Genomic DNA, 26,881 nt, shown 5'->3' with positions numbered 1-26,881 from the left:
CCTTTTCATATTTGCGCTCTAGTCGCACTATTTTGCTCGGACACCACTTAGTATAACTATTGATTCTCACACCCAAGATGTCCAGCTATCTAAAAATGCCTATGTTCCAGATATTGAGAATAGTTTAGCGGCTGTAAATCGTATCGCAACTCAGCAAAAGCAGATTTTTCAATCGATGGGTCTAATTGAATTATAAATATTAGCTATTTTATACACTTTCCGATGGTTCAAATGTGTTTCAATCGTTAGTAAAACATCTATTCTATCAATAAAATAGCACTTACCAAGGATGCATAACGTTCCAGTACCTTAAAACAAGCTCGTAAGTGGTCACTATCGATCCTCCGACAGCACAATCTCAGCTCCCAGTAGGTAGACGGCGACGAATTTAATTTAATGTAAAAAAGCCAATTTTTAACATATTTTCGATAAATTGAAGTCTCTGGAATGCTGAAAGGCTGGTTTTCTAAATAGAAAAATCACCAAATCGAGTAAAAAGCGGCGTTTCATGAAATTATCGCCGAAAACCCATTTGCTTGCATTGGCTCGTATGGTTGCGTCGTAGGAATTGGATCAGCGGGTTATCGCATCGTACGGAAAGCGTTGCTACAACCTGCCAGAACTAGTGTTGCTAGTAATAGTTAGAAATAGTTTGACAAACAATATAAATAGTTAGAAAAAATAATCAAATAACGCTCTTTTATGACGAATTTCATTCAGTTTTGTTTCGATAATCGTGTTTGCTGTATGCTCGGCCCTTTGCTTGGACCTTGGAGAGCATAGCGATGTAAGGATAGAACGATATATGAATTGCGATTATCAATAGAAGTTTATTATAATTACAAGTTGTAGCTGTTTCTAGGAATGTTATATACTTAGAAATGTTTGTACATATTTTTTATTCTTAGGACTATTCCTAGAAATCGCACCTTTTGATGATTGTTGGGCTAGTCCTGGGGACATGAGCGAATGGTTTTTTTTTATTCTAATAGAACGGCCTAGCCCCTGCCAAATAGCTAGCAATATGTATTAAGTGCAACAATCGTTTTGGAAAGTAACAACACAAATAATTTAACAGTAATTTGTTTTAAAGTAATTAATTTTTGAACTCAATTCTTCTTCTTCTTATTCTTCTTTCTTGGCCTAACGACCTCTTAGGTGATGCCTGCCATTTCTTGCTAACTGGACGTATTGTTACCGCATAGTTGGATAGTCAGTCCTCACCATGGAGGAACGGCCCAGATTATAATTCTATTCTAATACACGAAATAAAACTAATCTTCTAATAAATACTATTGTACACTCTATCTATCATGAGCTAAAATCATGGTTTAGTGCCTTGAGAAGGTTTATAATGTTTGTCGATTCTTATTGAAAAGTACGTCTGATATATTCAGTAACAACACAGAATGAACATGTATGATAAATCAAAGGTTACTACAATTCATAGACTACTCTGAATTCACATCATACTCTGATTTCATAGCATCTTTCCAGCGACTATTATCTTCACTGGAAATAGCCTCTTGGTACGTTATCGGTTCATTAAACATCACTGGAATCACGGTATAGGATTCATCATATTTCTGCATCTGAAGGACTTTTAACCGCAGTACTGCAACTCAACCTTTGGGGGCGGTCCGGTGGCCGAGATGACAACGGCGCCGGTCTTCACACGGCAGGACCGAGGTTCAAATCCCACCCAAACCGTCTCCCCGTACGCAGGGATGACTACCTTGCTACGGGTGAAATCAAGTCACAGAAAGCCAGAAAAGGCAGGCCGAGACCTTTCGAGGTTGTAGTGCCACCGAAGAAGAAGAAGAACTGCAACTCATTACAAAATCACGGTACTTGCCTGGGATGATGCGCTCCCTCTCACTGCGCCTTACCAACTTATGTGGGTCCTCTTTTTGTGGAGGGAGCGCAGCAAGCTTCTCAATCGGTTGATGCTGTTCAATAGCTTCTGCTTGATCTCCAATAGCATCGTCGTATTCTGCATCGCTATCATCATGCCGAGCTTCATTCGTTTCCAAACTTTCTATTTCTTGATCCTGTACGACAGGTTCAATATGGAATTCACCAAGACTAACTTCAGTAGAAGTTTCTTCAAACTCAGAAGAAGCTCGATTCATTGAATACTCGTCCACAAATATGACATCCCGACTAACGATAACCCATTTCTGCCTTCTCTCCTTCGGCACATAACACATCACCTTTGCTCCAAATATTCTAAGGTGGGCAAGATTTGGTCTTCTTCCAGTAAACGCTTCGTGAGGTGTCATTTGCAATCCCATAGTGGGTGATCGGTTGATCACATACGATGCTGTCGCAACTGCTTCTGCCCAAAAACGCTTTGGCAGATCGGCATTCAGTACAGAACACAGAATGAACATGTATGATAAATCAAAGGTTACTACAATTCATAGATTACTCTTCTAACAATTCTAACCTAGTACTTAGCTACTGCTTCTTGTCCTGCTGAGGGTAGAGAACTTCTACAAGTCATGGATAGGTCGTCAATCCGTTTTCTCGGATTCTGCCAACGAGTTCCCTGATGAGCACCTTCCTGAGCATGCTTATGACGTGCTCCAGCCATCGCATCCTCTCGACTTTGGGCACGGTCAGGACATCAGCGCCGCCAAACAGCTCAGCTAGCTCGTAACTCATATTTCCTGCCCCATACGCCCTGTTCTCACATACCGCCAAAATGGCGAGTGGCGTCCTCTGTTAGCATAGTGCAACACTCGTTCCCGTAGAGGACTACCGAACGTATCAGTGTGCTTTTCGAGTCTTCTGGGTCGCATTTGTGTGTCCCTGGACAATTTGTTTTCAGATTTCGCTGCGAATGTATTATTCGAAATTCCGATGGTTCCAATGTAGCAGAACTCCTCTACCACCTCGAGATCGTCGCGATCAACTGATACTCTGTTTACGAGCCTAGCAAAACACCTCCTGCATTTCCAAGATATATTCAATTGGATATTGGAGACATTTCCTTCTCCAAACCGTGCAAGGGCAACTGGATGAGCTGGGACGTTTCCTTCATTGTTGCTTCGTCTTTCAAATTCATAGTCATGTTCTCAGTGAGGGTCTGTATCGTGGGAAGCACATTACTCCGAATGTGCTTCAGGATGCCAGTGCGACGAGCCTTCAACCTAATGTCGACTGTTTTCTATGTCGACAAGCAGCACGCCCTTGCAACGATATGTCTTGTGTTCTGGATGTCTCTCTCTCTCTCTCTCTCTCTCTCTCTCTCTCTCTCTCTCTCTTTTTGGTCTAACGACCTCTCTTAATAAGGTCATGCTTGCCATTTCTGGCTTATTAGACTTAACGATAACACGAAGTTGAATAGTCACTACGGGGTTCCTCACTACGGGGGAACGGTATGGATAAATTCGCTTAACCATTCGCCCATATCAGATCCCATATAGGAATATTAAATGATCTTCCAATAACCTGAGCTGCGTCCAAAAAGGCAAGTTCACCAGTTCACCAGTGTTATTCAAAGCTAGAGCCTCATGCTTGGCAATGTATGTTACATTATTTGCATATTTATGTACACTACCTTTAATCATATACATTTCATATAAATAGTTGTATACTATTTGTCCTGACTATGTTTACACACATTCAGCTGCCATGTTGCCCAAGTGTTTCTATCCCTTTCAGCACATTTTTTACCATTGACGGACAGTTTGTGGGAATCCTATCTCAGCAGAGTTCGTCCGACAATATTTCAGTCAGCAGCTCGGAGTACAATCTGTGACCTAAAAACAGCAGTAACTAACGCGTACGAGCCGGTTTTGAATGCCACCAGCTACTTTTCAAATCAAATTAAGAAAATAATCATTTTCAGACCAAAATCACCTAAAATTGTAAAGCGAACGGTAGAGAAGTGGCGTGGATTTCTGTTGGTAATTGTATACAACATCATTAGAAGAAATCCAGTCTGTTTGGTGAGTGTTGATCGAGCATGTTGATGGCATAAGTGGTTCAAACCGACCTGCTTTAACCGTAACGAGCATCTAAGCCAAGACTGAATCAAATTGGAAAATATATTTCTAAAACTGCGATTCATAACCGTTTTCGTAGTTTCAAATTTAAATTAATGTTCATTGCTGTTAATCACCGATAGATGGCGCTGTCTGTGACTAACAAACATTTAGCAAAGACACAGTTGAGCATAGATGATGACGGTGCAAGCTTATAGCATAAATTTAGGGGCTATCCTTTTCCCCAAATTTGAAAAATCCAAAAAGTTTTCTTTCGCAAAATGTTACCGTTTAGCGAATCTTGAATTTGACTTACTAGAATCCGATCTACGATGGACCGTTTCGGGTGAGATTGTGGCGTCCATTCATTTTTCATTTTGGCGAGCTTCGCGGACGCCTGCTTAAGCAACCTTTGGCTATGGCACTGATATGCATCGCAAGTAGTTGTGTAGTTAGGATGTACCGTATCGTAGTCTAAAGTCGGACTTAATCCTCACCAGAAAGGAACTACAATTGTGGGTCCTAAAAATAGATCAGGAAAACGAATGTTTGCTGCATTCCTTAATTAATCTCCACTCTTCTCCTTTTTCTTCTTTTGCACTACAACTTCGAAAGGTTTCGGCCTGCCATTCCTGGCTTTCTGTTGTTTGGTTTTAACACCGTGGCAGGAAAGTCATTCTTGCGTACGAGGATGTATCTTAATTAAACTACCTCTAAATAAAGTAAGTGTTTCAAAAAAACCGTCCGTTGAGGAGGCCCAAGTTGTTGCATAGCAACAACTTTTCAGCCCTATCACAGAGTATCGCGAGGAAGACAAGCAATTCTTTTGTAAATCATTCTGTAGTCCTGAAAAGGACTGTTGTTGAACACAATAATGACTGCAGCACTGGCAATCGTTTTCTGCCGCTGGCTTTACTTCTTTGCAGCTGCAGCCTTCGTCGCGGTTGCAGGCTTCTTCTTCGCCGGAGCAGCAACCTTCTTCGGTTTGGGCGTCTTTGGCTTCGTTGCTCCCGTCTTCTTCGACGGCTTGGTGGCCTTCTGTTTCGGCGCTGCAGCTGGCTTCTTGGTAGCTTTCTTCGCTGCACCAGCCTTGGCCACCGCTGCCGCTGTTTTCGGTTTCTTGGCCACAGCTGTCGCCGCCTTGGGCTTCTTGGCGCCTTCCGCCTTCTTCGCCACCGGCTTCTTCTTCTTTTCACCAGCAGCCTTCTTGGTCACTGCCTTCTTCTTCTTCTCTCCTGCTGCAGCCGGCTTCTTCTTCTGTACCGTAGCCTTCTTCTTCTTCTCCACGACAGGCTTCTTGGCCTCGGCCGACAGCTTGAACGAGCCCGACGCTCCGACACCCTTGGTCTGCACCAGCTTGCCACTGGTCACGCCCGTCTTCAGCGCCTTCTTGATGAACGGTCCCAGCTTGGCCACGTCCACCTTGTAGTTGGCCGCCAGATACTTCTTGATGGCCTGCAGCGACGAGCCGTTGCGCTCCTTCAACGCCTTGATGGCGGCCAGAATCATCGTGTTCACCGGAGGGTGCGTTGCTGGCTTCTTCGGCTTCTTCGGTCCTGCGCCGGCCTTGGCTTTCTTAGGAGTCTTGGCCACGGCAGCCGGAGCTGCAGCTACTGGAACTTCCGCCACTGTATCTGCCATTGTTCTTTCTGATGCTGCACACTTTCCTTGACACACGGTCCGCTTTGTTTTGATTCGGGTTTGGTGGTTTGTTTTGTTTTGATTTGATTTGATTCGCGATCTCACTCACACTGCTGTAACTCGACCCTTCGCTTCATTGCTGGGTGACTCGATTTATCCGTCACAAAACACCACGACCTGCACCCTAACGTTCACTGTCATGGCGTCGCTGTATGGCAATTTTAAAATTACCTTTTCATATTTGCGCTCTAGTCGCACTATTTTGCTCGGACACCACTTAGTATAACTATTGATTCTCACACCCAAGATGTCCAGCTATCTAAAAATGCCTATGTTTCAGATATTGAGAATGGTTTAGCGGCCGTAAATCGTATCGCAACTCAGCAAAAGCAGATTTTTCAATCGATGGGTCTAATTGAATTATAAATATTAGCTATTTTATACACTTTCCGATGGTTCAAATGTGTTTCAATCGTTAGTAAAACATCTATTCTATCAATAAAATAGCACTTACTAAGGATGCATTACGTTCCAGTACCTTAAAACAAGCTCGTAAGTGGTCACTATCGATCCTCCGACAGCACAATCTCAGCTCCCAGTAGGTAGACGGCGACGAATTTAATTTAATGTAAAAAAGACAATTTTTAACATATTTTCGATAAATTGGAGTCTCTGGAATGCTGAAAGGCTGGTTTTCTAAATAGAAAAATCACCAAATCGAGTAAAAAGCGGCGTTTCATGAAATTATCGCCGAAAACCCATTTGCTTGCATCGGCTCGTATGGTTGCGTCGTAGGAATTGGATCAGCGGGTTATCGCATCGTACGGAAAGCATTGCGACGATCTGCCAGAACTAGTGTTGCTAGTAATAGTTAGAAATAGTTTGACAAACAATATAAATAGTTAGAACAAATAATCATACAACGCTCTTTTGTGATGAATTTCATTCAGTTTTGTTTCAATAATCGTGTTTGCTGTCTTTACTGAATGCTCGGCCCTTTGCTTGGACCTTGGAGAACATAGCGATGTAAGGATAGAGCGATATATGAATTGGAATTATCAACAGAATTTTATTATAATTATAAGTTGTAGCTGTTTTGTAGAAAGTTCTTGGGATGTTATATACTAAATATTGTTTGTACATATTTTTGTTCGTCTTAGGACTATTCCTAGAAACCGCACCTTTTGATAATTGATGGGCTAGTCCAGGGGACATGAGTAGTAGGAATTATCGCAGAATCATCGTTGTAAAAAAAAAAATATATGAATTTATTATGAATGCAATATTCAACAAAGTATAATGATTTTATCAAATGATTAAAATTGAAATATTGCTAAACTATCGGTTATACAATGAATTATAAACAACGCTTCCAGGCAAGCAAATGACGAATTGCGTAGTAAATGCATTCGCACCGATACAATGGTAAAATAAGATAAAAAAAGTTTTACTTTATGTTTGGAATTTCGGCTTTATTTTCATTTATGTAAGCCACTTGATACAACATACAGGACGGATTTTAGTGTAAAAATTTCCATTTGTTAAAATTTAAAAAATCACAATACCAACAACTGCGTACGTATACGAAACAAAGCATTCTAACCGTGTGAAGCAATTTTGTTACGACGCAACCATACGAGCCGATGCAAGCAAATGGGTTTTCGGCGATAATTTCATGAAACGCCGCTTTTTACTCGATTTGGTGATTTTTCTATTTAGAAAACCAGCCTTTCAGCATTCCAGAGACTCCAATTTATCGAAAATATGTTAAAAATTGTCTTTTTTACATTAAATTAAATTCGTCGCCGTCTACCTACTGGGAGCTGAGATTGTGCTGTCGGAGGATCGATAGTGACCACTTACGAGCTTGTTTTAAGGTACTGGAACGTAATGCATCCTTAGTAAGTGCTATTTTATTGATAGAATAGATGTTTTACTAACGATTGAAACACATTTGAACCATCGGAAAGTGTATAAAATAGCTAATATTTATAATTCAATTAGACCCATCGATTGAAAAATCTGCTTTTGCTGAGTTGCGATACGATTTACGGCCGCTAAACCATTCTCAATATCTGAAACATAGGCATTTTTAGATAGCTGGACATCTTGGGTGTGAGAATCAATAGTTATACTAAGTGGTGTCCGAGCAAAATAGTGCGACTAGAGCGCAAATATGAAAAGGTAATTTTAAAATTGCCATACAGCGACGCCATGACAGTGAACGTTAGGGTGCAGGTCGTGGTGTTTTGTGACGGATAAATCGAGTCACCCAGCAATGAAGCGAAGGGTCGAGTTACAGCAGTGTGAGTGAGATCGCGAATCAAATCAAATCAAAACAAAACAAACCACCAAACCCGAATCAAAACAAAGCGGACCGTGTGTCAAGGAAAGTGTGCAGCATCAGAAAGAACAATGGCAGATACAGTGGCGGAAGTTCCAGTAGCTGCAGCTCCGGCTGCCGTGGCCAAGACTCCTAAGAAAGCCAAGGCCGGCGCAGGACCGAAGAAGCCGAAGAAGCCAGCAACGCACCCTCCGGTGAACACGATGATTCTGGCCGCCATCAAGGCGTTGAAGGAGCGCAACGGCTCGTCGCTGCAGGCCATCAAGAAGTATCTGGCGGCCAACTACAAGGTGGACGTGGCCAAGCTGGGACCGTTCATCAAGAAGGCGCTGAAGACGGGCGTGACCAGTGGCAAGCTGGTGCAGACCAAGGGTGTCGGAGCGTCGGGCTCGTTCAAGCTGTCGGCCGAGGCCAAGAAGCCTGTCGTGGAGAAGAAGAAGAAGGCTACGGTACAGAAGAAGAAGCCGGCCGCAGCAGGAGAGAAGAAGAAGAAGGCAGTGACCAAGAAGGCTGCTGGTGAAAAGAAGAAGAAGCCGGTGGCGAAGAAGGCGGAAGGCGCCAAGAAGCCCAAGGCGGCGACAGCTGTGGCCAAGAAACCGAAAACAGCGGCAGCGGTGGCCAAGGCTGGTGCAGCGAAGAAAGCTACCAAGAAGCCAGCTGCAGCGCCGAAACAGAAGGCCACCAAGCCGTCGAAGAAGACGGGAGCACCGAAGCCAAAGACGCCCAAACCGAAGAAGGCTGCTGCTCCGGCGAAGAAGAAGCCTGCGGCCGCGAAGAAGGCTCCAGCTGCAAAGAAGTAAAGCCGGCGTCAGAAAACGATTGCCAGTGCTGCAGTCATTATTGTGTTCAACAACAGTCCTTTTCAGGACTACAGAATGATTTACAAAAGAATTGTTTTTCTTCCTCGCGTTACTCTGTGATAGGGCTGAAAAGTTGTTGCTATGCAACAACTTGGGCCTCCTCGACCTTCCTTCCCTACAGACGGTTGTAATTTTTAAATTTAACGACACTTCTGACCTCATTAACGCATATTTAAATGGCCTCGTGACTCTATATCTTGATATAACTGGTCTATAGGCCAATAAAAACGGTTATGTTATATATTGTAAGAAGATTTACGCTGAAAGCTAATCTAGCTAAGTCGTAAATAATCTGCTTTCACTGGACTATTACACGTGGCACATTGACTAGTGAGACGACAATGGAAGCTTCGTAGCTGATAATTGTTTTTGATATTTGATTGGATACTGGCTAAACGGTTAAACGGATTATAAAAGAAAGCTACAATACACAAGGTCTGTTAGCCTTCCTCAGAACCATTAGGGATTAAGGACCAAAACAAAAATCTGTTGAATAAATTTTGGTGGCAATCTTGCGTTTCCCACAAGTTTTTACAACACGTTGCTTACTAGATTAATCACATACAGCCCGACGGCAGCGTGTCTTATCGGAAAATGTTTGACTCAATTTTCCATTAGTATAATAGGTTTTAGCGTGTGGAACAGAAGGTCTAATTTGATTCGGAGTGTATTAAAACTCTACGGGTCGCTGGCGATGAAATTGTTATAAACAAGTATTAGATCGTTGAAAAATCAAAGATTAACGACAAGAAATTTGAAGATATCCTATCCAAAGCGATTCCAACCAATGTAACCTAGACCATTAATGGTTTTCTTGCTAGAATATCATAATAGAACCGCATTTGGTTTAATTCGGATGTAGGAAGTATAATAAGAACGCAACAATTTTAATTGTTGATTACATTACACATATTAATGTTACTAGAAACGACTTGCAGTAGTATGTCTAATAAGAATATTAATATAATAGCATGGCAATGGGCCACCATTTCTTATCAGAGAAAGAGAGGAAAAGAGCGCAAAGGAAAAGAAAAACCCAATTTCCCGAATGTTATCTTCACTCGACACAAATGATACGCATGTACTAGCTACACAATAACACAGAGCTAATAAATTATTCTTCCCCATTAAGGACTTGCCTTTGTGGATAGGTCTCGTCTCGCGCAGTAATGAGTCCTAGAGTGATCCTTGTTGTTAAGATCCCCTGTATGGTGGAAGCACAAAGTTGTGCTAAACGTTGGTTTTAATGTTTCTTTACTTTTATTTCTACTGTGTGGGACATTGTGTTTGGATTCAAAGGAATTCAAAGGATAAATTATACGATAACGATAGTATTCGCGACACAGTTTAAATGGGTTTGTCGTTAAATCTAATACCAAAGCACAGCGTACGGTATTCATATTGGTTATACCATCCGTGATGCATGCCACATCCCTTTTTCTTGCCGCCATTTGTCACTGAAACGATAAAATCTATACAAATATTTTCCCCACCTATGGTCGCACTATCTCTCTCTCTCTAGTCAATGTCGTCGTCATCGTCCGAGATGGTATATTTCTTCTGCGCGCGTTTCCTCCGAACCGGAGTCGCTTTCTTCGCCGATGAGCTGGACGATGTGGATCCTTTCGAAATTTTAAGTTTCATCTTCACGCTGCCACCCTCCTCATCCGACTCATCTTCCTCTGCAAATAAATAAAGATACAGATTCGGATTTGAAATTGACACATTTACAAAAATAATTCATTCCCGTTAATAGCCACGTACCTTCTTCGTTGGACTCCTCTTCCTCGTGCGCGTCCAAGATCTTCGCCTTTGCATTGCTAAACACCGACTGCAGCTCGAGACTGTCCTCGTAGATCAGTGACGCCTCCTCGTTGTAGGTCTGTGCATTTTGACACAGCAAGAAGAAATCGTTCTCCAGGTCGGCGAAATCGACATATTTCGCTTCCTCGATGCGCGCCAGTATCTTCTTGATGTCGATCGGTTTCTTTATCACCTCGTAGTAATCTGGCAGATCGCGTCGCGACGGCAGCTTCAGGAACGGTTTGCTCAGCACGCGTCCATCCGCATCGGTGTACTTGATTACCGCCTTCAGCACCTTCTTCATCTGCTTCCGTATCTTCGGATCGGTGATACCCTTCTTGCGTTTCGTCATCGTCGACACAATGCTCTCGTCGTCCGAATCGTCACCTCTACCTCTGCCCTTTCGCTTGCGGCCCTTACGCTTCTTCTCACGCTCCTCCTCCTCGAGCTCCTCGTCAAAGTCGGCCCCATCGTCGATCGCCTTAAGCCACTCCTTCTCGGTCAGGCTGTCGGTGTAATCGACTTCCTTGCGCTGACGCGAACCACGGCCAAGAATCGATGTCTCTTCTTCGTAATCCCACCGGTCTACCTCCTCATCGTCCTTCGTCAACCAGTCCGGCAGTTCGCCTTCGTCCAGCAGCCGAGGCTTCACCTCCTCCGCCTTTCGCTCCGCATCCATCTTCTTGAACAGCTCTAGCTCATCATCGTTGCGAGAAATCATTAGATTAATCATCTCATCGTCCGGCACCTCGTTTTCTTCCTCCTCGTCCATCTCGTCCTGGTGCAGAATGCTTTGCAGGAATTGTTGCCGTTCGCTACCGGTCGACTTTTGATCGAACATACCGGCCTGAATGACCTTTTCGTCCATGTTGAGCTTGTAGCGTGCGGCCGCCAGGATACGCTCCTCGACCGAATTCACTGTCATGAGCCGCAGCACGCGCACCTCGTTCCGTTGCCCGATACGATGCGCACGATCCTGTGCCTGCAAATCTTGATGCGGATTCCAATCGGAATCGAAAATAACGACCGTGTCGGCGGTCTGCAGATTCAACCCCAACCCACCGGCACGGGTGGAAAGCAGGAACAGAAAGTAGTCGGAATTTTTCGAATTGAACTTCTTCAGCAAATCACCACGCTCTTCCGATTTGGTGGTACCGTCCAGCCGCAAATACCCAAACCCACGCCACGACAGGTAATCCTCGATAATCGTCATGCATTGGGTCATTTGACAGAACAGCAGCACACGGTGACCGGTAGCCTTCAGCTTGGGTAGGATACGATCGAGCAGCTCAAATTTGCCCGACGCACGGTACAGATCCGGTCCCGTAACCGTCCCCTGCACACCAATATGATCGCAATATTTTTCCTCTATATGCTGGAACATGAACGGATGGTTGCAGAGCTTGCGCAGCTGGACGATCGTGTTCATCAGAGCCTTCGCACCGCCCTTGCCCTTGTTGCCCTTCTCCGAACCGTCGGTCAGCAGCACACCCTTGCTCTGCATGTGTTTGTACAGCACGCGCTGCAACCCGGACATGTCGCACTTGATGATGTACTCCACCTTGTCCGGCAGCTGCGATTCGACCTCCTTCTTCAAACGTCGCAACAGGAACGGACGCAGCACCTTATGCAAACGGCGGATGATAAGGATTGTTTCCTCCTCGTTCAGTTCCACCTTTTCGCCCGTGGTGGCAAACGGCGCGTTGAACCACTGCTCGAACGTGGAGCAGGACTTGAAGATGGAGGGTAGCAAAAAGTTTAGCAGCGCCCACAGCTCTGGCAGCTTGTTCTGAAGCGGTGTTCCGGTAAGCAGCAACCGGTGCGGTGCATTGTAGTGTGTGTTGAGCACCTGTGTCAGCTTGCAGTGATGGTTCTTCATGCGGTGACCCTCGTCGATGATCATGTACTTCCAGGAAATTTTGGCCAACACCGCCTTATCCTTGATCACGTATTCGTACGTCGTTAGCAGAACATTGAACTTGGTCGCTTTCATCTGATTTTGCACGGCACGACGCCCGGCCGGGGATCCCTTGTACGCAACGACACCGACGGCCGGGGCCCACTTTTCAAACTCCAGCACCCAGTTGGAAAGGGTCGACAGCGGCACAATCACCAAGTACGGGCCGTTGTTTTTCTTCTTCTCCATCAGATAGGTGACGAGGGCGATCGTTTGGATCGTTTTGCCGAGACCCATTTCATCGGCCAATATGCCGTTGAGGTTGTTGTTGAACAGCGATACCAACCACTCGAGACCCTTGATCTGGTACTCCTTTAGCTTTCCGTTCACCAGTATCGATGCTTGCTCGGTCACCTTCTCGTGCACGGTGTGCGCAATGCTGTAGTACGTCTGCTCCTCCGTCTTGTACTCGTCATCCTCGACCTTCGCCTTCTGGATCACTTCCTTCGTCTTGGCATCGTCGCTCAACTCCTGCTCACGCGTTTTCTTTTTACCACCCTCCGACTCTTCCTCATCGTCATCTGCATCACCGTCGGATATGACGTACTCCCAGCCCGGGTGCAACTGCAGCCATCCGTGCAGATCGCGCAGGAACGGTGCATCATCGCCGGAAATCATCTTGCCGGTGGCCGTTTCCATCACCGTTACACGGCAATCCGATGCCTCGCAGTGCTCGTCCAAATGCTCGATGTCTCCGCTCTCCAGAATGTGGCGCTTCAGCTGCTTCTTGCGCTGTATCTCATCGTCCTGCTTCTTCTTCTGATCCACCTTGTGCTGTTTAACCATCTCGGTAAGATTGCTAATGTACTCGTCGGTCTGCGAAAGCAGGAACGCCAACCGTTTGTCCTTCTTCTGATCGATCAGCTTACGGTAACCTTCCTCATCTTCCGCCATCAGGCGTCGCATACGTTCCTTCTCGATGCGTTCCTGCTCCTTCTTCTGTTCCCGTTCCGCGTTTGCATGATAGTTCATAATGCCCTTATTGAGCCGACCCAACTTGGCGATGTTGTTGCGGTGATAGTCCTTGAAATCTTTACCATGTTGCAATACCGAGGCCAAGAACTCCTGATGCTTCTGGCGTCGCTTGCGCTCGGCTTCCAGTTTCTGCTGCTTCTCTAACTTCTCCGTGGCACGTGCTTCGCGCAAACCTTGCCGCTTGGTGCGTTTATACGCCTTTACGTTGACCGCAGTTTCGAGGGTCGTATCGCGGCGTGTACATTGGACGATTTCACTCCTCAGCTGGCGCTGAAAGTTGAGAACTCGCAGAGCTCGCAGCTCTATCAACGCTTTCATACGCAAATCTTCCGGCATGGAGGCGGGTAGATTGTTAAGCTCCTCTAACCGAAGCGCTATCCGGGCGGCCAGACGATTCTCGCGCTCCTGCAGTATGGTTAACGGATCCAGTCCGGCTGGTTTTGCGACGGTGGTGACGCGGTTTTGCTTCGGCATCGGTTGCATCGTCGGTGCTTGGGCTGCAGGTCTCGGGCCCGGACCGCCCGCAGGTCCTTGCGAGCTGGGTCGGGCCGGTTGTCCTACGGTAGACAACATTTGCTGCTGCTGCTGCTGTTGTTGTTGCGGGTGTACGTGTGAAGCACCTGCCGAATGAGATTGCTGTTGCTGTTGTTGCGGATGTGCGCCGTGTTGACCGTGCCCGACTTGCGGCGGACCACCGCCCATTGCCATGCCAGGCATGGGGCTTTGATTCGGTGGCATCCCGCCGCCGGTTCCGATCGGTGGTTTGTTGGAACCGATAGCATCTTGAGCACCCGGTGCTCCCTGCTTGCCTGGTGGGCCCTGCATTACGGGCTGCGGCCCTCCAGGATGATTCGGACCTTGAGGCGGTCCTTGTGGTTGTTGTTGCCCTTGCTGTTGCTGGGGCCCCTGCTGTTGATGTGGCGGTGGTTGCGGCTGTTGCTGCGCTGCCTGCGGTACCATTCCCGGTTGTGGTGAAGGTCCTCCCGCTGCGTTCGGGTACGGACTGGCCGGAGGAGTAGGACACTGCGGAGGCGTACCATCGGCTCGTTGGGCTAAAATCTGTGACGCCAAATGTTTGCTTATTGGCTGATGACGCACCAGCAAGCGGTATGCCATGATTTGACCACGGAGTTGGTGGAGTTGTGGTGCGTTTAGATTCTGTTGCTTGGAATTAGCGCGCAGTGCTAGCAGCTGGGAATAGCGCGGATCTTCTTGCAATCCTTTCTCTTCCATGGAGTCAATGGCCCTTTGTAGTGCGTTTAAATTTTCCTGACCTGGTGGTGGGGGTGGTGGAGCCGCTCCCGGCATCATTCCAGGGTTGGATGCTCCGGGCGGCATTGCTTGTCCCGGTCCTGGTCCACCAACTCCTTGCATGGGTCCTGGTGGAGGAGGTCCCTGTAAAAGTAAAACGATAACATGAACAAATAGTTGCAATAGTGCAAAAAAAGAACGATATATTTTTCGAAGGCCTGGTTCTAACACAAAGTTCAAAAGGTTAATTTGGAGGGATAAACTTAGGTATGCTTATTGCGCCCCCCCCTCGCGTTGTAGAGAGCAATATACAACTAGACGAATACTTTCACAGTGTCCAGTGAGTACACTGTGGTTAATTTTCCACGAATACATTTTATAGTCTAGTAGGGCATGGTTTACCATAATAGTCGTAACTATGGTCGCAGAATATCAAGTCGTGGAGTAGGAGATCCAGCAAACAGTACAATCTTCACTGATTTACATTATGCAAACACTGTACCATACCATAAGCTCAAAAAAGTGAACGAATGCGGCATCTCGAGGCACGACCCACTGCTTTTTCTATTTGCACGGCTTATCTGACACACACCAGCACAAATGCGACAACGTCAACCAAAAGTCATTGGGCGGTATGGTATGAGTATGTTGATGCTGGTAGCGCTGTCATCATACCAAGCTGAGCAGGGTACGGCGACGGTGGTGTATTTGCTTCGTGTGTAGTAGCGTAGTTTATCACAACATTTGCAACAGATCTGCTGACGGTTATCAGGTCCCAACATCATGTGTGACGAAAAAGAAATCCAAGCAGCGTTCGACATTGCCGTGGAGCTAGTGAAAAAATGTAACGACATAGTATCGGAAGGATTCCGTACCGCGTCTAAGCGGGTTGAGGTGAAAGGTAAACACTGGGACCTGGTGACGGAGTACGATCAACGGGTGGAGGATGTGCTGATTGCTGGACTGCGGCAACACTTTCCACACCACAAGTTCTGTGCGGAAGAAGCGTCCTTTGCTAGCGGAGACGTGTTGACGCTCGGTCCGGAACCAACATGGATTATTGACCCAATTGATGGGACAGTTAATTTCGTACGAGGCGTTCCTTTTACGTGCATTTCGGTGGCATTGGCGGTGAATGGTGAGATTCAGATCGCTATCATAGCGAACCCGACGGCCAACGAGCTGTACACCGCCATTAGAGGGCAAGGGTCATTTTTGAACGGCTCCCTCATCACGACGCGCGGCACTGAAGTGGTAAGGGATGAGTAAATCTTAAGCTTCTCCAATCATCGAATTCGCGATTGATAATAAAAAGTTTTGTTCTTCTTTTGGCAGCTCAAAGAAGCCCTTGTCGGGCATGAGTTTTCGATCGGAAGCTACAAACCCATCCGGGCAGCATTATTCGAGCGCGGTCAACGATTCATCACCGAATGTGTAGGACTACGAGCATTCGGCTCGGCCGCCCTCACGTTGGCATACATTGCCAGCGGTCTGATCGATGTTTACAGCATCCAGTTCCTTAAGCCCTGGGACATTGCTGCAGGCTCTCTGCTTATTCAGGAAGCTGGAGGCACGGTCATGAGCATCACTGGCGGAAAGTACGATATCATGAAGCCGGATATTATAGCCGCGAGCAGCGAACCACTGGCACAGCGAGTGTTGCAGATAATACGCGAAGTGGATGAAGATTTACGCCAGGACAAACCAACGTAACACCAAGCATATTCAATGCGTTATAATATCAATAAATTCACTCACGCTAATCAAATAAATGTGTTACTGTGATTTACTACTAAACCTGGGTACTGGGTACATACCGCGTTTGGGGGCATCGAATGGCCCGGATATCCTCCAGGTACCATTCCTGGTGGCAACGGTGGACCTTGTCCCGGATGTCCAGCCATACCGGGATGGGGTGGAACCGAGTGCCCCATTACCGGATGGGGTGGATGTTGCGGCATATGTTGGGGTCCGGTTGGGGGCATATGATGCGGTGGTCCCCCGGGTCCATGTCCTGGAGCACCGGGTGGGCCCGGCGGTGGTCCGTTCATGTGTGACGGGTGCTGGGGCGGCGGTGGCCCATGAGGGTTTGGTGGTTGTGTTCCGTGGGGTGAAGGAGGTACTTGCATCGGCATATGGGGCCCGGGCGGAGGTCCTGGCTGCGGCGGTACATGATGACCGGGCGTTGGCATATGTGACGGTACCTGACTTTGGCCGGGATGCGGCGGTGGAGGTGCCTGCTGGTAGGGACTGTGTGGTGAAGGTGACGGTGCAGGGCTCTGGGATGGTGCTTGCGGTGGAGGCATTGGACTGTTCTGGGGCGTCGGACTAGCCATTGATATACGGTTATTACACGCAAGATTTCAAGCAGTCGCGATGTACCACTACGCTCTACCCGTCCGAATTTCAGAAAATCATCGATCCATTCATAGCGTACACACTTGAACACCGCTTTGCTGAGTTTCACTGTGGCTTGCCTCTGCGATAGAAAATGGCTGCCGTTTGGATTGGGTTGCACACTGCACAAACACACAACAACGCTCGCCGAGATCGAGCGTACCGTTTCCCCGGTATTGAAACCGGTAGCAATCAAATGCAACTAACACTGTCGCGTAAGCTTATTAACAAATTAGCACTTGGTTTCGAATATTGTAAAGAATTTATGCAACTATTTTTGCTTCAAGCATCGCATACAGACCCACGCAGGCCGCTTTGTTCGTTCAATGTAATTAATGTCAGATGAGCTGGGTTTTCTCACTTTTCCGGCGTTCGTGCCAAAGTTGCTCATATTTTGTTGATTCGAGCAGTTTATTCTCACTGATTCGAGTTCACCATTTCTCACCAAGCTGCCCGCAAAATCCGGGTTGCCAGCCAGCAGATCTTGTCTCAATAGCGAATATCAATAATCGCGTGGAGTTTTTTTGTGGTTTTAAATAAAATAAAGTAGAACAGCCTGAGCTCGGGATAACATCATTCAAATCGTTCAATAACATCAAAATAAATAAATATAATTTTCGCACTAAGTTTATGTGAAATTGAAATCGATACCATATTGTTGGGCATTCGTGGGTATAGTAAATTCCGTGCTCTGGACTAATGTGGAAATTATATTCAATAACTCCAAGCTATTTTAATTTTGGACATGCAATTGGGATCTTCTCGAAAATAAACGCAACCGTCTTTTAACAGGAGCGACGAAATAGCAGATACATTTTATTGTAATTATGGTATTATTCTATTTGTTTGCCCTTTTGCAACACGGAGTGGCTGGAAAACCTAATTCAATAGGCGTGTTGTTACGTTCCATGAGCAGATCTTATTGCCCTCTTTCTCTAAGATTTACATTCGGCATCCTTTCTCACGCTTACAGCATGCCGGCGACAATGGTGACCATGAATTGTATCTGTTTAAAACATTCATCATCAAATTTCCCACACTAGAATCTACAGCTTCTGACAGAAACAGAGTTTTGTTTTTACACTGGTGTCCTGCTTATGAAAACCTTATTCATAAATATCTTCCTTGTCAGCGATGTACTGAACAATGTCGGCAGGTCTGAAAAGCTTTTCTGCGTCTCCATCGGGAATTTCGAAGCCTGCAAATAATCAAAACGTACGCAACCGGTTAGATCTGGAGGGCGTTATCATGCGTCTTTAGATGTTTCTTTACCAAATTCGTCTTCCATGGCCATTATCACTTCGACGTGATCCAGCGAATCGAGCCCAAGATCGTTGATGAAGTGCGACTCCAGTGTGAGCTGGAAAAGGAATAAAGATAATTTATCAAAACAAATCAGAAAATCATATACATCTATTCCTAGGCAAATAGGGGAAAGCAATAATCCGTGATACAGCAAAAAACAATCGCTGGCAACGACGAGACGCTAGGGCTAGGTTGATGGTTCTCGTAATACTGTTCGGAAATTAAAGCAAACAAAAGGTGGCTACGGAAAGAGTAAGGCCTCAGCAGCGACCAGGAACGTACCTTTTCGGGATTGACTTTGTCGTACAGCTTAAGCACCAGTAGGACACGCTCTTTGATCAGCTGCAGTGTTAGCGGTTCCTTAGCACTGTAATTTCTGACTATCTCCCGTTGCCATCGACCATTTTGCTGCGGATGATGCACACGGATGGGGAAAGGGGGGAAGGAGGAGGGAAGAGAAAAAAGAAAAACAAATCCTATCAAATCACTAGAATTCGCACCTTGTCCGCCGTAACTTTATCGTAAGCTCCAACAACTTTCAGCACGCGCTGCCTGAGCTCGTCCACGTTTGGTTTGGTGGCAAAGAATCTTTGTCCGTTCCATACTTTCGGCTGCGGCAAAGGAGTAGCGGAAAATTGTGTTACATAAATGGGGCTCCGGCACGAACCAGACAAAATAACACAGGGTTTCTAACCTCAACGGGGGAGAGCAGCGCCGAGGCCGGGGCTGTCAAAAACTTCCCATTACACCGCTCCCGCCGGACAACCGCGGCAGAGGACACCGATCGCAGCAGCACGCAGCGGAACAGGGACGTATTGCGGCAGGCCAGGCTGCGAACACTATTCACCAACGATGCCATATTCTGGTACGGTTTCACCGATTTCGGATGGCAGTTTAAAACTCGCGAAAACTTCGCCTCCTACTCGCACGTCGGAGAGAGAGATAGTGATGCGATGCGATGAAATTGGTTCGTAGAAAAAATTGGAAATACGGTGCAATTGATTTGACAGCATAACATCGCCGCATGGTCACGTTTACACTGGTGGATGTAGTTCTGAAACGTAGCTGCTGGAAGGAATTGCACACAGCGCAAATTGGTTCATAGAGGATTTTTTTTTTAATTCGGAAGAGTTGAGATAATGCGGGATGTGGCCAGACATGTGCATCAGGCCCCAAATAAACACAGATAAACATAAAACAGTTCTTCTAACTGAAAGAGGCAGTCATGTCCATGTGTAACTCTCTCATTATTTCGTACTAAATTTTAAAATTCCATCGGTGCACGTGAAAATGATAACGATTGCTTTATTTGGATCCACCGTCTCTGCTCAAGAGGATATTTTTTCTGGGTCCATTGAACTTTAACTTCTACTCTTTGTAAAATCAACAGATGAAAACACATCTAAAACTATAAACTAACAAATGTCCTTGTCTGTCTGTGTGTTCCTCAAATAATGCCTCTTATGTGATAAATAGCAAAACGTGGTTTCATTTGATTTTTTTAAAAAGCCAATCGAATGGAATGTAGCTGCTAATAATCGATTGTAAAATAACACGCAGCATTATGGTTCGACGAAGCGAAATGCAAGACAAAAATGCTTCTGCGTTTCTTAAACGCAACAAACACCTCTGAACCACGTTGACTAATAATAAGGGGAAATGAAAACGCAATCTGCAAGTTCAGTTTAGTTTAGTTTTGTTGATCATGAATTTGCTGACTTATTTTAAAATGATTGGAGCCTTCGTTTCTACTGTGTATTCATCCTGCTTTATTCGGGGCACGATGTTTGATATACGCGCAGGAAGTATTGGCTTTAGAAATATTTATTACCTTCAACGGAAGCACAATAAACATCACAATGCATGCGAAGTAAAAATAAATGAAAACGCAGTCCATAATTTCAACGGGATGAAGCGAGAAAGGAAAAATTTCTAACGTTCACGAAAACTTAGTTCGTAGTGTGAACGTGCTTTTCTTTTCTTTTTTTTTTTAATTCATACCGTATATTCTCGAAAATTCCCTGTTAAACATGTACATGTTAATAACTTGGCAGAGGAGAATTACTAACAGGATTAGTATTAACTTCAACTTTAAGGTCTTAGCTCATGATGAATTGTAAAATTCGCGAAAAGTATAAAAAGAAGGAAAAAAAAGTTAAGTGGATGGCACTGGTCAATCGCACTCAATGTAATGGTAACCATGATAATTAATAATGTAAGTTGTATTAGTAAACTGCTAGAAAATTTGGTTCCCTATCATCACAGGCAGTTCGCCATCATCCTCACTGTTTGACTCGGGTGAACTACTACGATTTTGGCGCACGGTTAAGGAACGATCCGTTACATCATTAAGATCCTCGTCATTCATCAAGTTATCGTATAGTTGCGCTTCCGAATTGATTTCCAACGCTTTGGAGGCGGCACCACCACTAACTGTAGTTGTGCGAGTCGATAGTTTAAGTTTTTTGCCGCACAGCACTGCTTCGTCAGCTAGATGCGAATTGTTCAGTGCGAAAACCTCCGATCGACTCGGTTCTCTAAGTTGCAAGAACCACAGCTCTTGCGCGATTTGCCTGAGCCCCGGTATGGCTTTGACTTGTGCGAGAAGTTTCGGATACTTGCAGATCACCTTCATGCAACTAAACTTAAGATTATCTTCGAACGAAGCGGCATTTATGAGCTTAACTGATGATTTGGCGGACGTAGATGATACCATCGGATAGATCGCTACTCCTTCCTCTCGCGGAATAGCGGAGTACGCACGACCGAGTGAACGTCGGTTCAGATAGTATTCCAGGGTGCCGTGAAATAAGTCCACGTAAATGCCAATGATGCGTCCTCGGCTAAACTTTTTCCCGTAGTACTTCAGCCGACCGTTGTGCTGGGCTAAGCCTCGATAGGAGTAACCCCACGATTGGTCATCGATGCCGAGCACGCTGGTAAACGAGAACTGATGTTTGAACAAATCCACCTTATCAGTTCCAATGCCAAACATCTAAAAATGAAACCAGACCAGAGCAAAAGAAATAAAACTGAAATTAATATTTTTGTTTGGGTTTGCGATGCGTCTACAGAGAATGAAGAATTTTAAAAACAATGTGAACAAAAAAAAACACGCATAATAAGCAGCGCAGCGCCGGATAAATTTCTGGAGATAACACATAACTGAAAACATTGGTGACTGTAATTGTGTACCTTTTTTGGACCATTCTCACTACCAATAAGAATGTCGTAAATGCGCGGATTTAAAGCTTACTGGGCAATAAACCGATTACCGCGACCGCCACGACAGTTCTCCCCCAAATTCCAATCGACGGTTTTTGATAAAATCTATAGCCGGAAATCAATCGTCTAGCCACGTCTAGGTCGGAATAGGAAAGAAATGTACGTCAGCCGCTTCGGCTAGTGTAGACCGCACGATGAATAAACATTTACGCATTGCATTTCGAACAAAACAGTCACAGAGTGGTCCTGTTCGTCCGTGTTCCTAAATTTTCTGCGATGGCTAGTGCTACGAAAACAATTGTCGGTGTTTCATGCCTGCTTGCGCTTGCACTTGCGCTGAGTCATTCGGCAGAAGCAGCTCGGTGCGATGGTCTGCCCGGAGGAACGTTGTTGGTGCACGAGGATTTTACCGCATGCAATCGGTACGTAGCCTGTCAGCACGAGGTCGATCACGAGTGGTTCTGCCCGCCAGGAGAATTTTTCAACGCACGTAACCTACAATGTGAATCGAGCTGTCCCATGGAAAGAGGTAATTTGGCAAAAAAAGCGTACAATCTGTAAAATGAAACGTGTCATCTAACGATCAACTATCTGTTGTGTACTTTGTGATTCCTCGCTAGAACGCTCATGGTGTGGTGGAGTACCGGACGGCGTCTTCATACGCGTACCACCGACGGAACCTGCGAATTGTCAAAACTACTATACGTGTTTTGGAGGAAATATGTATTTGAACACATGCCCTCCTGGATTTTTCTTTTCCCAAGTACTCCAGGCGTGTGGTGTGAATCAAGCGGATTGTTGAATAAAGCTTTTAACATAAATCGTATATCCTAAACACATTCGAATGTTTCACCTTCATCAATGATGACTCTGACCAAGTATATCTTGTAATCAGTACGTGTTACGTTTCATTAAACCCTTGCACCGGTGTATTTGACAATATCATTGCAATTCTGCTAATATCATTGCAATTCTGATGCAGCAGTTTTGTGCATGCTTTAGTCTGCTATATACCGTAGCGGACATATGGTGTTGGCCCGAATGCCATCTGTGCACTGATGGCTATAAACGCTTGGATTTATGGAAACGAAATTTTATCTATAATTCACGCGTAAAAGCGGTAATAAATAATAATCCCATCGCACGCCGCTGGACAATCTTTGCTACTCGAAGCGTAATTGTTTACGGCTTTCTTAACGCCGAACCTCACACGTGATAAAAAAGGTCTCCCGTTTGCCGAATCCATTCTTGCGATCGACTTGATAAAAGTCTAGACGATAAGCATCCGTTGGCGTGGTAAGGGTTCAATTAAACACGTCCAGCCACGGTGTGGATCGGTTAGTTCGTGTCATACTCAGTGAGTGAGCAGTAATAATGAAAGGTGCGTACATTCGCTAGTCGGGCTGGCCGGTTGCTGGTACTATTCTAAATTCTGTTTACTACTGAATGCAGGTCACGTGCTGAGTGTCGTTGGTATCATCCTTCTTGCGAGCGCAACTGATGCATATTTTTGCGATGGCATACCGGCAGGCTTGAGAATAAGGTTCCCACTGCCCGAAATATGCAACGAATACATCTCCTGCCATCACGGAACCGAGCATGAGTGGCGCTGCCCGCGGGGACGCTTCTTCAGCCAGCGTGCGCAGCGCTGTATGGACGCATGTGACCCAACCGAAGCGATCAACATATGTGCCGGATTGATCAACAACGTTTTGCTCCGGCCTCCACTGTCGGAGTTTCCATTCAGCTGTAGGCGCCATTACGAGTGCATCGGAGGAAATATGGTTACGCGTGAGTGTCCACCCGGCACCTTTTTCTCGCAGAAAGAACAAGGATGCGGTTCGGTGCGGGAAGACTTTTGCATTCCTGATTAGATTTTCACTGACTCCATGTGTGTGTGAGTGTGTGTGCTAATACATTCCAAAATGAGGTGCAGATGCATGGGAAATAAAAATTAAATCAAAAACTTACGATATCTGTGCCGGATAGTGGTGACATTATTTTCAGCTCCCAGTAATGATGTCGGCCAATGTGCAGTGAGTGATTGCCACGCACTATGGTAGTGCCTTGACTGTACACCGGGTGAAATATGACTTCCGTGCCCAGCACCAAAGCCTCTAATGCCAACTCTTTGTCCCACGTCCAATCGAGCCGGCTCGACGTATCCTCGCCGCACTTGCACTGCATCGTTTTTTTCCCAGAATATTTCCATCTAATTTCACTAGGATACTCGCAGTTGCAGAACGGGACGGACCAATTCTCGTTGCTGGTTGGTTGCAGGACGGCAACATTTTCGTTATGTTGAGTGTGTTGGCTCATGCCGCTAGTTCCCTAGAAGAAAGAAATTGCAACTTTAAACGAAAAATTCGGTACCGATTGATTTGCAGCCAGATTCGAATGATCGAACGCCACTTGAGGTTTATGCTATCTTTTCTTTCTGCACACGAGACATCGTTACTCACAGCAAAAGTATAGCAATTCGTGGTAACTGATCATTGAAATTTAATGCAAATAGTGTACCGGCACCACAGCAGCACACGGAATATAGTGGCGCATTTCTTCTCGAAATAAACTTTCCAGAACGGCACAAGATTCGATAATACACAGCCAAAGCTAACAGAAGTAAACGAAGCCTCAAGCAAGAGCCGATTCGACGAAACGTAAACAAAACTGCACTGTACGTCAAATTTTCTTCGCACTCACAAACACATAGACAGATGCTAGTTGACAGTTCGTATGAAAGGTAGCGAAACGTTGTAATCAGCCGTTAACTGTTTTTGTTTTTTGCTGACTCTTCTTGCGCGCTGATTCTGTGCAAGGCGTGCATGCGTTATGTGCGTGAATATCAAAAGTAAGCGCACGCAGCGTCCTTTTGCTACATGAATGGCTGATAATTGTTTTTGAGACACCTTTCAATGAATCAATGGAGCGATCAGCGTCAATTATGCTACTTTTCGCACGATTATCGCAAAATAAGCTCAAGAGCACTTCTGCTTACACTGCTCTTTCCAATAACCGATCGTGTGTGTGTGTGTGTTTTTTGCCTGTATGAAAAGATGAGAAGATTCTCGTACTAATGCATCCACCAAGCAATCGGAACGCTAAAAGATTGTGTACACTTTGATAAGATTGCTCTCGCTGAGAGGTGTACCTCAAACTGACGGTCGTCGGAAATCGGAAACGAATAAGTGTCACAGAGACTAATTTTGCACTTGATTGTACGTACTTGCATTGTCGCGCACCGTTGATGCTACCGCTGGAAACCGACACGGAATACTAAGACAGCCGGTGCCTCCCGATGACTGTATATAAAGCAAATTATCTCCATTCACAATCGTTAATAATACACATAAACGCTCAACGACGGGAACGGACGGGGCGCTCCCATCGCTTACAGTACATTAGATTGGTATTGTAAACACGTGTACTTTCTTATGCAAGCTTGATGACCTCCTACAGCAGAAGAAACTACCGAGAAAATGTCCAGGGACTGAAATTGTACGCGATGCACAATTTACATTCCGGATAGGTTGGTTAGGTTCTGCCGCTTATCAGCGAAACATTGGCCCACTTGAAGTACGGCAAGTTTGCACCGGTTAAAGGTCGTGCAAGGATTGTCGTCCATGATAACCTTTTCGTTCGTGGGACAGCTGATCAAGAGTACCGAAGGCTTTTTAATGTCATTTAAACAGTACCGACGGATTTTTGTACCTTTAAAGATGTTGCTTAAATTCGTTGTAATGTTTTTGAATTATGGTACGTGAATTACCAGCATATAAGCTCTAAGATACTTGTCGCTAGTGGCTTAAATCTGGTGGGATCCAGTGGACTTTTGTTAGTGGCGTTGGTCTTTCCCACGATAGAACCGGTGATCGAATCCCATCCGGACCGGTTCCCCCAAGGCAAGAACTGAGTATACGACTACGTGGCACAAATAGACTCGTAAGACATGACATGAAACGGCATGACCTACGGAAGGTCGTTAATCAAATAAAAAGAGGAGCCAATCATCACTAACAAATCTGCTTAGAGATTAGGAAAAACATTTGGAGGCTTAATGGTGGAATATAATGAAATTTTTGAGAACTCAATGGTTAAAAAAAATGTATCCCTAAATGAATGATCTATAAGCTGTACGGTGATCTGCCTGTTGTCCATATTGAGCGATAGCCCGCATATGTAAAACCTTTTTAAGTGAGTCTGTCAGGAAGGCTAGGACCTTCTTCTTGGCTTGAACGACCTCTGAGGTCGTAACTGACCTACTAGACCAAATGATACTGTGTAACTGAATAGTTTGCCCCAGCTACGGGAGAACGATGCGGTGTGAAGAGCGGCGCCACTGTCGCCTGTACCATCGGGCCTGTACCGTCCCTAGAGATGATATTAGAAGGCCAGGATATTGGATTGATAGATGACTGCAGTGACTGCACGGTACGACCACCTTCCGCCACCGGACAAAGGTGCTACACTGTGAGAGTTATGTACGATTTTTGCAGCATTTGAAAAGAAATTTATCTTTAGTTTACGTCGACGAAGGCGCCGCTCGAAAGGCGGTTCGTTGACGCACATTAGCTTTAAATCTCAAAGGTTTTCTGCATCCCTTACATCGTATCGTTGTGTTATACAAATCTATTAATTAAGCAAACATGATGGCACCTTGTTCTTTCATCTCAAAACCTCTGCAGACGAAGGGCTTCATTTGATAGTTGAAGAAGGAAAGAATCATGAAACTTAGGTAAGTAAGCAAGTTGGATTACACACTGCGAACAAGTAACGGGCAGGGATGTTCATAATCATAGTACAAACTGTCCGGCTGCCGTTAGAAGAGCGTATCCAAAAATAAATACTCGCATTAGATCTCTGGCTGTGGCTAGCTGTGTGGCCATCATCCACGCCTTCGCCCGCACCAAGAAGGTTTGTGCGAAAAAACATCAACATACCGATCGGTCATTTTCGTTTTGCCGACTGGAAGATCCGATGTTTTTCCGGCCGGATGAAGTGTGGCACTGAGTTTTCTCTTTAAGGCAATTTGCGAGAGCGAGCGCTGTCGGGTTGCTCGTGAGTGCGATGGCTAGAGGAGCTAGAAACTGTGTGCGGTTGGATGTATACGTTCTCCAGTGTTGCTTTTCCG

At 45.5% G+C, this 26,881-nt stretch overlaps 8 protein-coding genes across 14 annotated transcripts; 4 read left to right on the top strand and 4 right to left on the bottom strand.

Moving 5' to 3' along the window:
* Positions 1-4,533: 4,533 nt before the first annotated feature.
* On the bottom strand, positions 4,534-5,763 carry LOC118508092 (histone H1-like). Its single transcript, XM_036047571.1, has one exon. The coding sequence runs from the start codon at positions 5,631-5,633 to the stop codon at positions 4,905-4,907; it is 729 nt and encodes a 242-aa protein (XP_035903464.1). The 5' UTR covers positions 5,634-5,763; the 3' UTR covers positions 4,534-4,904.
* A 2,160-nt stretch (positions 5,764-7,923) lies between these two features.
* LOC118508091 (histone H1-like) lies at positions 7,924-9,374 on the top strand. Its single transcript, XM_036047570.1, has one exon. It carries the CDS (start codon positions 8,049-8,051, stop codon positions 8,775-8,777), a length of 729 nt encoding a protein of 242 aa, XP_035903463.1. The 5' UTR covers positions 7,924-8,048; the 3' UTR covers positions 8,778-9,374.
* Positions 9,375-9,722: 348 nt separating this feature from the next.
* LOC118508082 (ATP-dependent helicase brm) lies at positions 9,723-17,563 on the bottom strand. Its single transcript, XM_036047545.1, has 3 exons — positions 16,641-17,563; positions 10,602-14,967; positions 9,723-10,519 (listed from the first exon to the last, which is right to left on the bottom strand). Exons 1-3 carry the CDS (start codon positions 17,157-17,159, stop codon positions 10,356-10,358), a joined length of 5,049 nt encoding a protein of 1,682 aa, XP_035903438.1. The 5' UTR covers positions 17,160-17,563; the 3' UTR covers positions 9,723-10,355.
* LOC118508089 (inositol monophosphatase 2-like) lies at positions 15,474-16,595 on the top strand. Its single transcript, XM_036047568.1, has 2 exons — positions 15,474-16,077; positions 16,159-16,595. Exons 1-2 carry the CDS (start codon positions 15,607-15,609, stop codon positions 16,534-16,536), a joined length of 849 nt encoding a protein of 282 aa, XP_035903461.1. The 5' UTR covers positions 15,474-15,606; the 3' UTR covers positions 16,537-16,595.
* A 440-nt stretch (positions 17,564-18,003) lies between the features above and the next one.
* LOC118508094 (acyl carrier protein, mitochondrial) lies at positions 18,004-19,497 on the bottom strand. Of its 3 annotated transcripts, XM_036047573.1 has the most exons (5): positions 19,220-19,496; positions 19,131-19,136; positions 18,808-18,933; positions 18,493-18,580; positions 18,004-18,418 (listed from the first exon to the last, which is right to left on the bottom strand). In XM_036047573.1, the coding sequence occupies exons 1-5, from the start codon at positions 19,382-19,384 to the stop codon at positions 18,327-18,329; spliced, it is 477 nt and encodes a 158-aa protein (XP_035903466.1). In that variant the 5' UTR covers positions 19,385-19,496; the 3' UTR covers positions 18,004-18,326. The 3 variants fall into 3 exon arrangements, with proteins under 3 accessions (XP_035903466.1, XP_035903469.1, XP_035903468.1); XM_036047576.1 differs by lacking the exon at positions 18,808-18,933 and having other exon boundaries at positions 19,026-19,136; positions 19,220-19,497; XM_036047575.1 differs by lacking the exon at positions 19,131-19,136 and having other exon boundaries at positions 19,220-19,493.
* Positions 19,498-20,274: 777 nt separating this feature from the next.
* Positions 20,275-25,151, bottom strand: LOC118508085 (SPRY domain-containing SOCS box protein 3). 5 transcript variants are annotated; one of them, XM_036047562.1, is made up of 3 exons: positions 24,977-25,151; positions 23,722-24,081; positions 20,275-21,520 (listed from the first exon to the last, which is right to left on the bottom strand). In XM_036047562.1, exons 1-3 carry the CDS (start codon positions 24,980-24,982, stop codon positions 20,762-20,764), a joined length of 1,125 nt encoding a protein of 374 aa, XP_035903455.1. In that variant the 5' UTR covers positions 24,983-25,151; the 3' UTR covers positions 20,275-20,761. The 5 variants fall into 5 exon arrangements, with proteins under 5 accessions (XP_035903455.1, XP_035903453.1, XP_035903457.1 ...); XM_036047560.1 differs by having other exon boundaries at positions 24,902-25,035; XM_036047564.1 differs by lacking the exon at positions 24,977-25,151 and adding an exon at positions 24,749-24,936.
* Positions 21,926-22,585, top strand: LOC118508096. The gene is made up of 2 exons (XM_036047578.1): positions 21,926-22,279; positions 22,371-22,585. The coding sequence occupies exons 1-2, from the start codon at positions 22,027-22,029 to the stop codon at positions 22,550-22,552; spliced, it is 435 nt and encodes a 144-aa protein (XP_035903471.1). The 5' UTR covers positions 21,926-22,026; the 3' UTR covers positions 22,553-22,585.
* Positions 23,009-23,720, top strand: LOC118508097 (chitin-binding domain protein cbd-1-like). The gene is made up of 2 exons (XM_036047579.1): positions 23,009-23,131; positions 23,203-23,720. The coding sequence occupies exons 1-2, from the start codon at positions 23,125-23,127 to the stop codon at positions 23,622-23,624; spliced, it is 429 nt and encodes a 142-aa protein (XP_035903472.1). The 5' UTR covers positions 23,009-23,124; the 3' UTR covers positions 23,625-23,720.
* Positions 25,152-26,881: the final 1,730 nt, after the last annotated feature.

Source organism: Anopheles stephensi, chromosome 2 (assembly GCF_013141755.1).
Source record: "Anopheles stephensi strain Indian chromosome 2, UCI_ANSTEP_V1.0, whole genome shotgun sequence".
Taxonomy (NCBI): domain Eukaryota; kingdom Metazoa; phylum Arthropoda; class Insecta; order Diptera; family Culicidae; genus Anopheles; species Anopheles stephensi.
Note: the sequence above shows the minus strand (reverse complement) of the source record. Positions and strands in the feature narration are given on the sequence as shown.

Bases quoted from the DNA above. Each gene is read 5' to 3' on its own strand.
- LOC118508092 (XM_036047571.1), bottom strand. From the start codon at position 5,633: ATGGCAGATACAGTGGCGGAAGTTCCAGTAGCTGCAGCTCCGGCTGCC.
- LOC118508091 (XM_036047570.1), top strand. From the start codon at position 8,049: ATGGCAGATACAGTGGCGGAAGTTCCAGTAGCTGCAGCTCCGGCTGCC.
- LOC118508089 (XM_036047568.1), top strand. From the start codon at position 15,607: ATGTGTGACGAAAAAGAAATCCAAGCAGCGTTCGACATTGCCGTGGAG. The intron at 16,078-16,158 runs GTAAGGGATGAG...TTCTTTTGGCAG, and splicing joins CGACGCGCGGCACTGAAGTG to CTCAAAGAAGCCCTTGTCGG.
- LOC118508082 (XM_036047545.1), bottom strand. From the start codon at position 17,159: ATGGCTAGTCCGACGCCCCAGAACAGTCCAATGCCTCCACCGCAAGCA. The intron at 14,968-16,640 runs GTATGTACCCAG...TTACTTTTACAG, and splicing joins ATTCGATGCCCCCAAACGCG to GGACCTCCTCCACCAGGACC. The intron at 10,520-10,601 runs GTACGTGGCTAT...ATTTATTTGCAG, and splicing joins AGAGGAGTCCAACGAAGAAG to AGGAAGATGAGTCGGATGAG.
- LOC118508094 (XM_036047573.1), bottom strand. From the start codon at position 19,384: ATGGCATCGTTGGTGAATAGTGTTCGCAGCCTGGCCTGCCGCAATACG. The intron at 18,581-18,807 runs GTACGTTCCTGG...TTCCTTTTCCAG, and splicing joins ACAAAGTCAATCCCGAAAAG to CTCACACTGGAGTCGCACTT. The intron at 18,419-18,492 runs GTAAAGAAACAT...GATTATTTGCAG, and splicing joins GGCCATGGAAGACGAATTTG to GCTTCGAAATTCCCGATGGA.
- LOC118508096 (XM_036047578.1), top strand. From the start codon at position 22,027: ATGGCTAGTGCTACGAAAACAATTGTCGGTGTTTCATGCCTGCTTGCG. The intron at 22,280-22,370 runs GTAATTTGGCAA...ATTCCTCGCTAG, and splicing joins GAGCTGTCCCATGGAAAGAG to AACGCTCATGGTGTGGTGGA.
- LOC118508085 (XM_036047560.1), bottom strand. From the start codon at position 24,982: ATGCAAGTACGTACAATCAAGTGCAAAATTAGTCTCTGTGACACTTAT. The intron at 24,082-24,901 runs GTACACCTCTCA...TCTTTCTTCTAG, and splicing joins CCGACGACCGTCAGTTTGAG to GGAACTAGCGGCATGAGCCA. The intron at 21,521-23,721 runs GTAAGTTTTTGA...TTTCATTTTTAG, and splicing joins CACTATCCGGCACAGATATC to ATGTTTGGCATTGGAACTGA.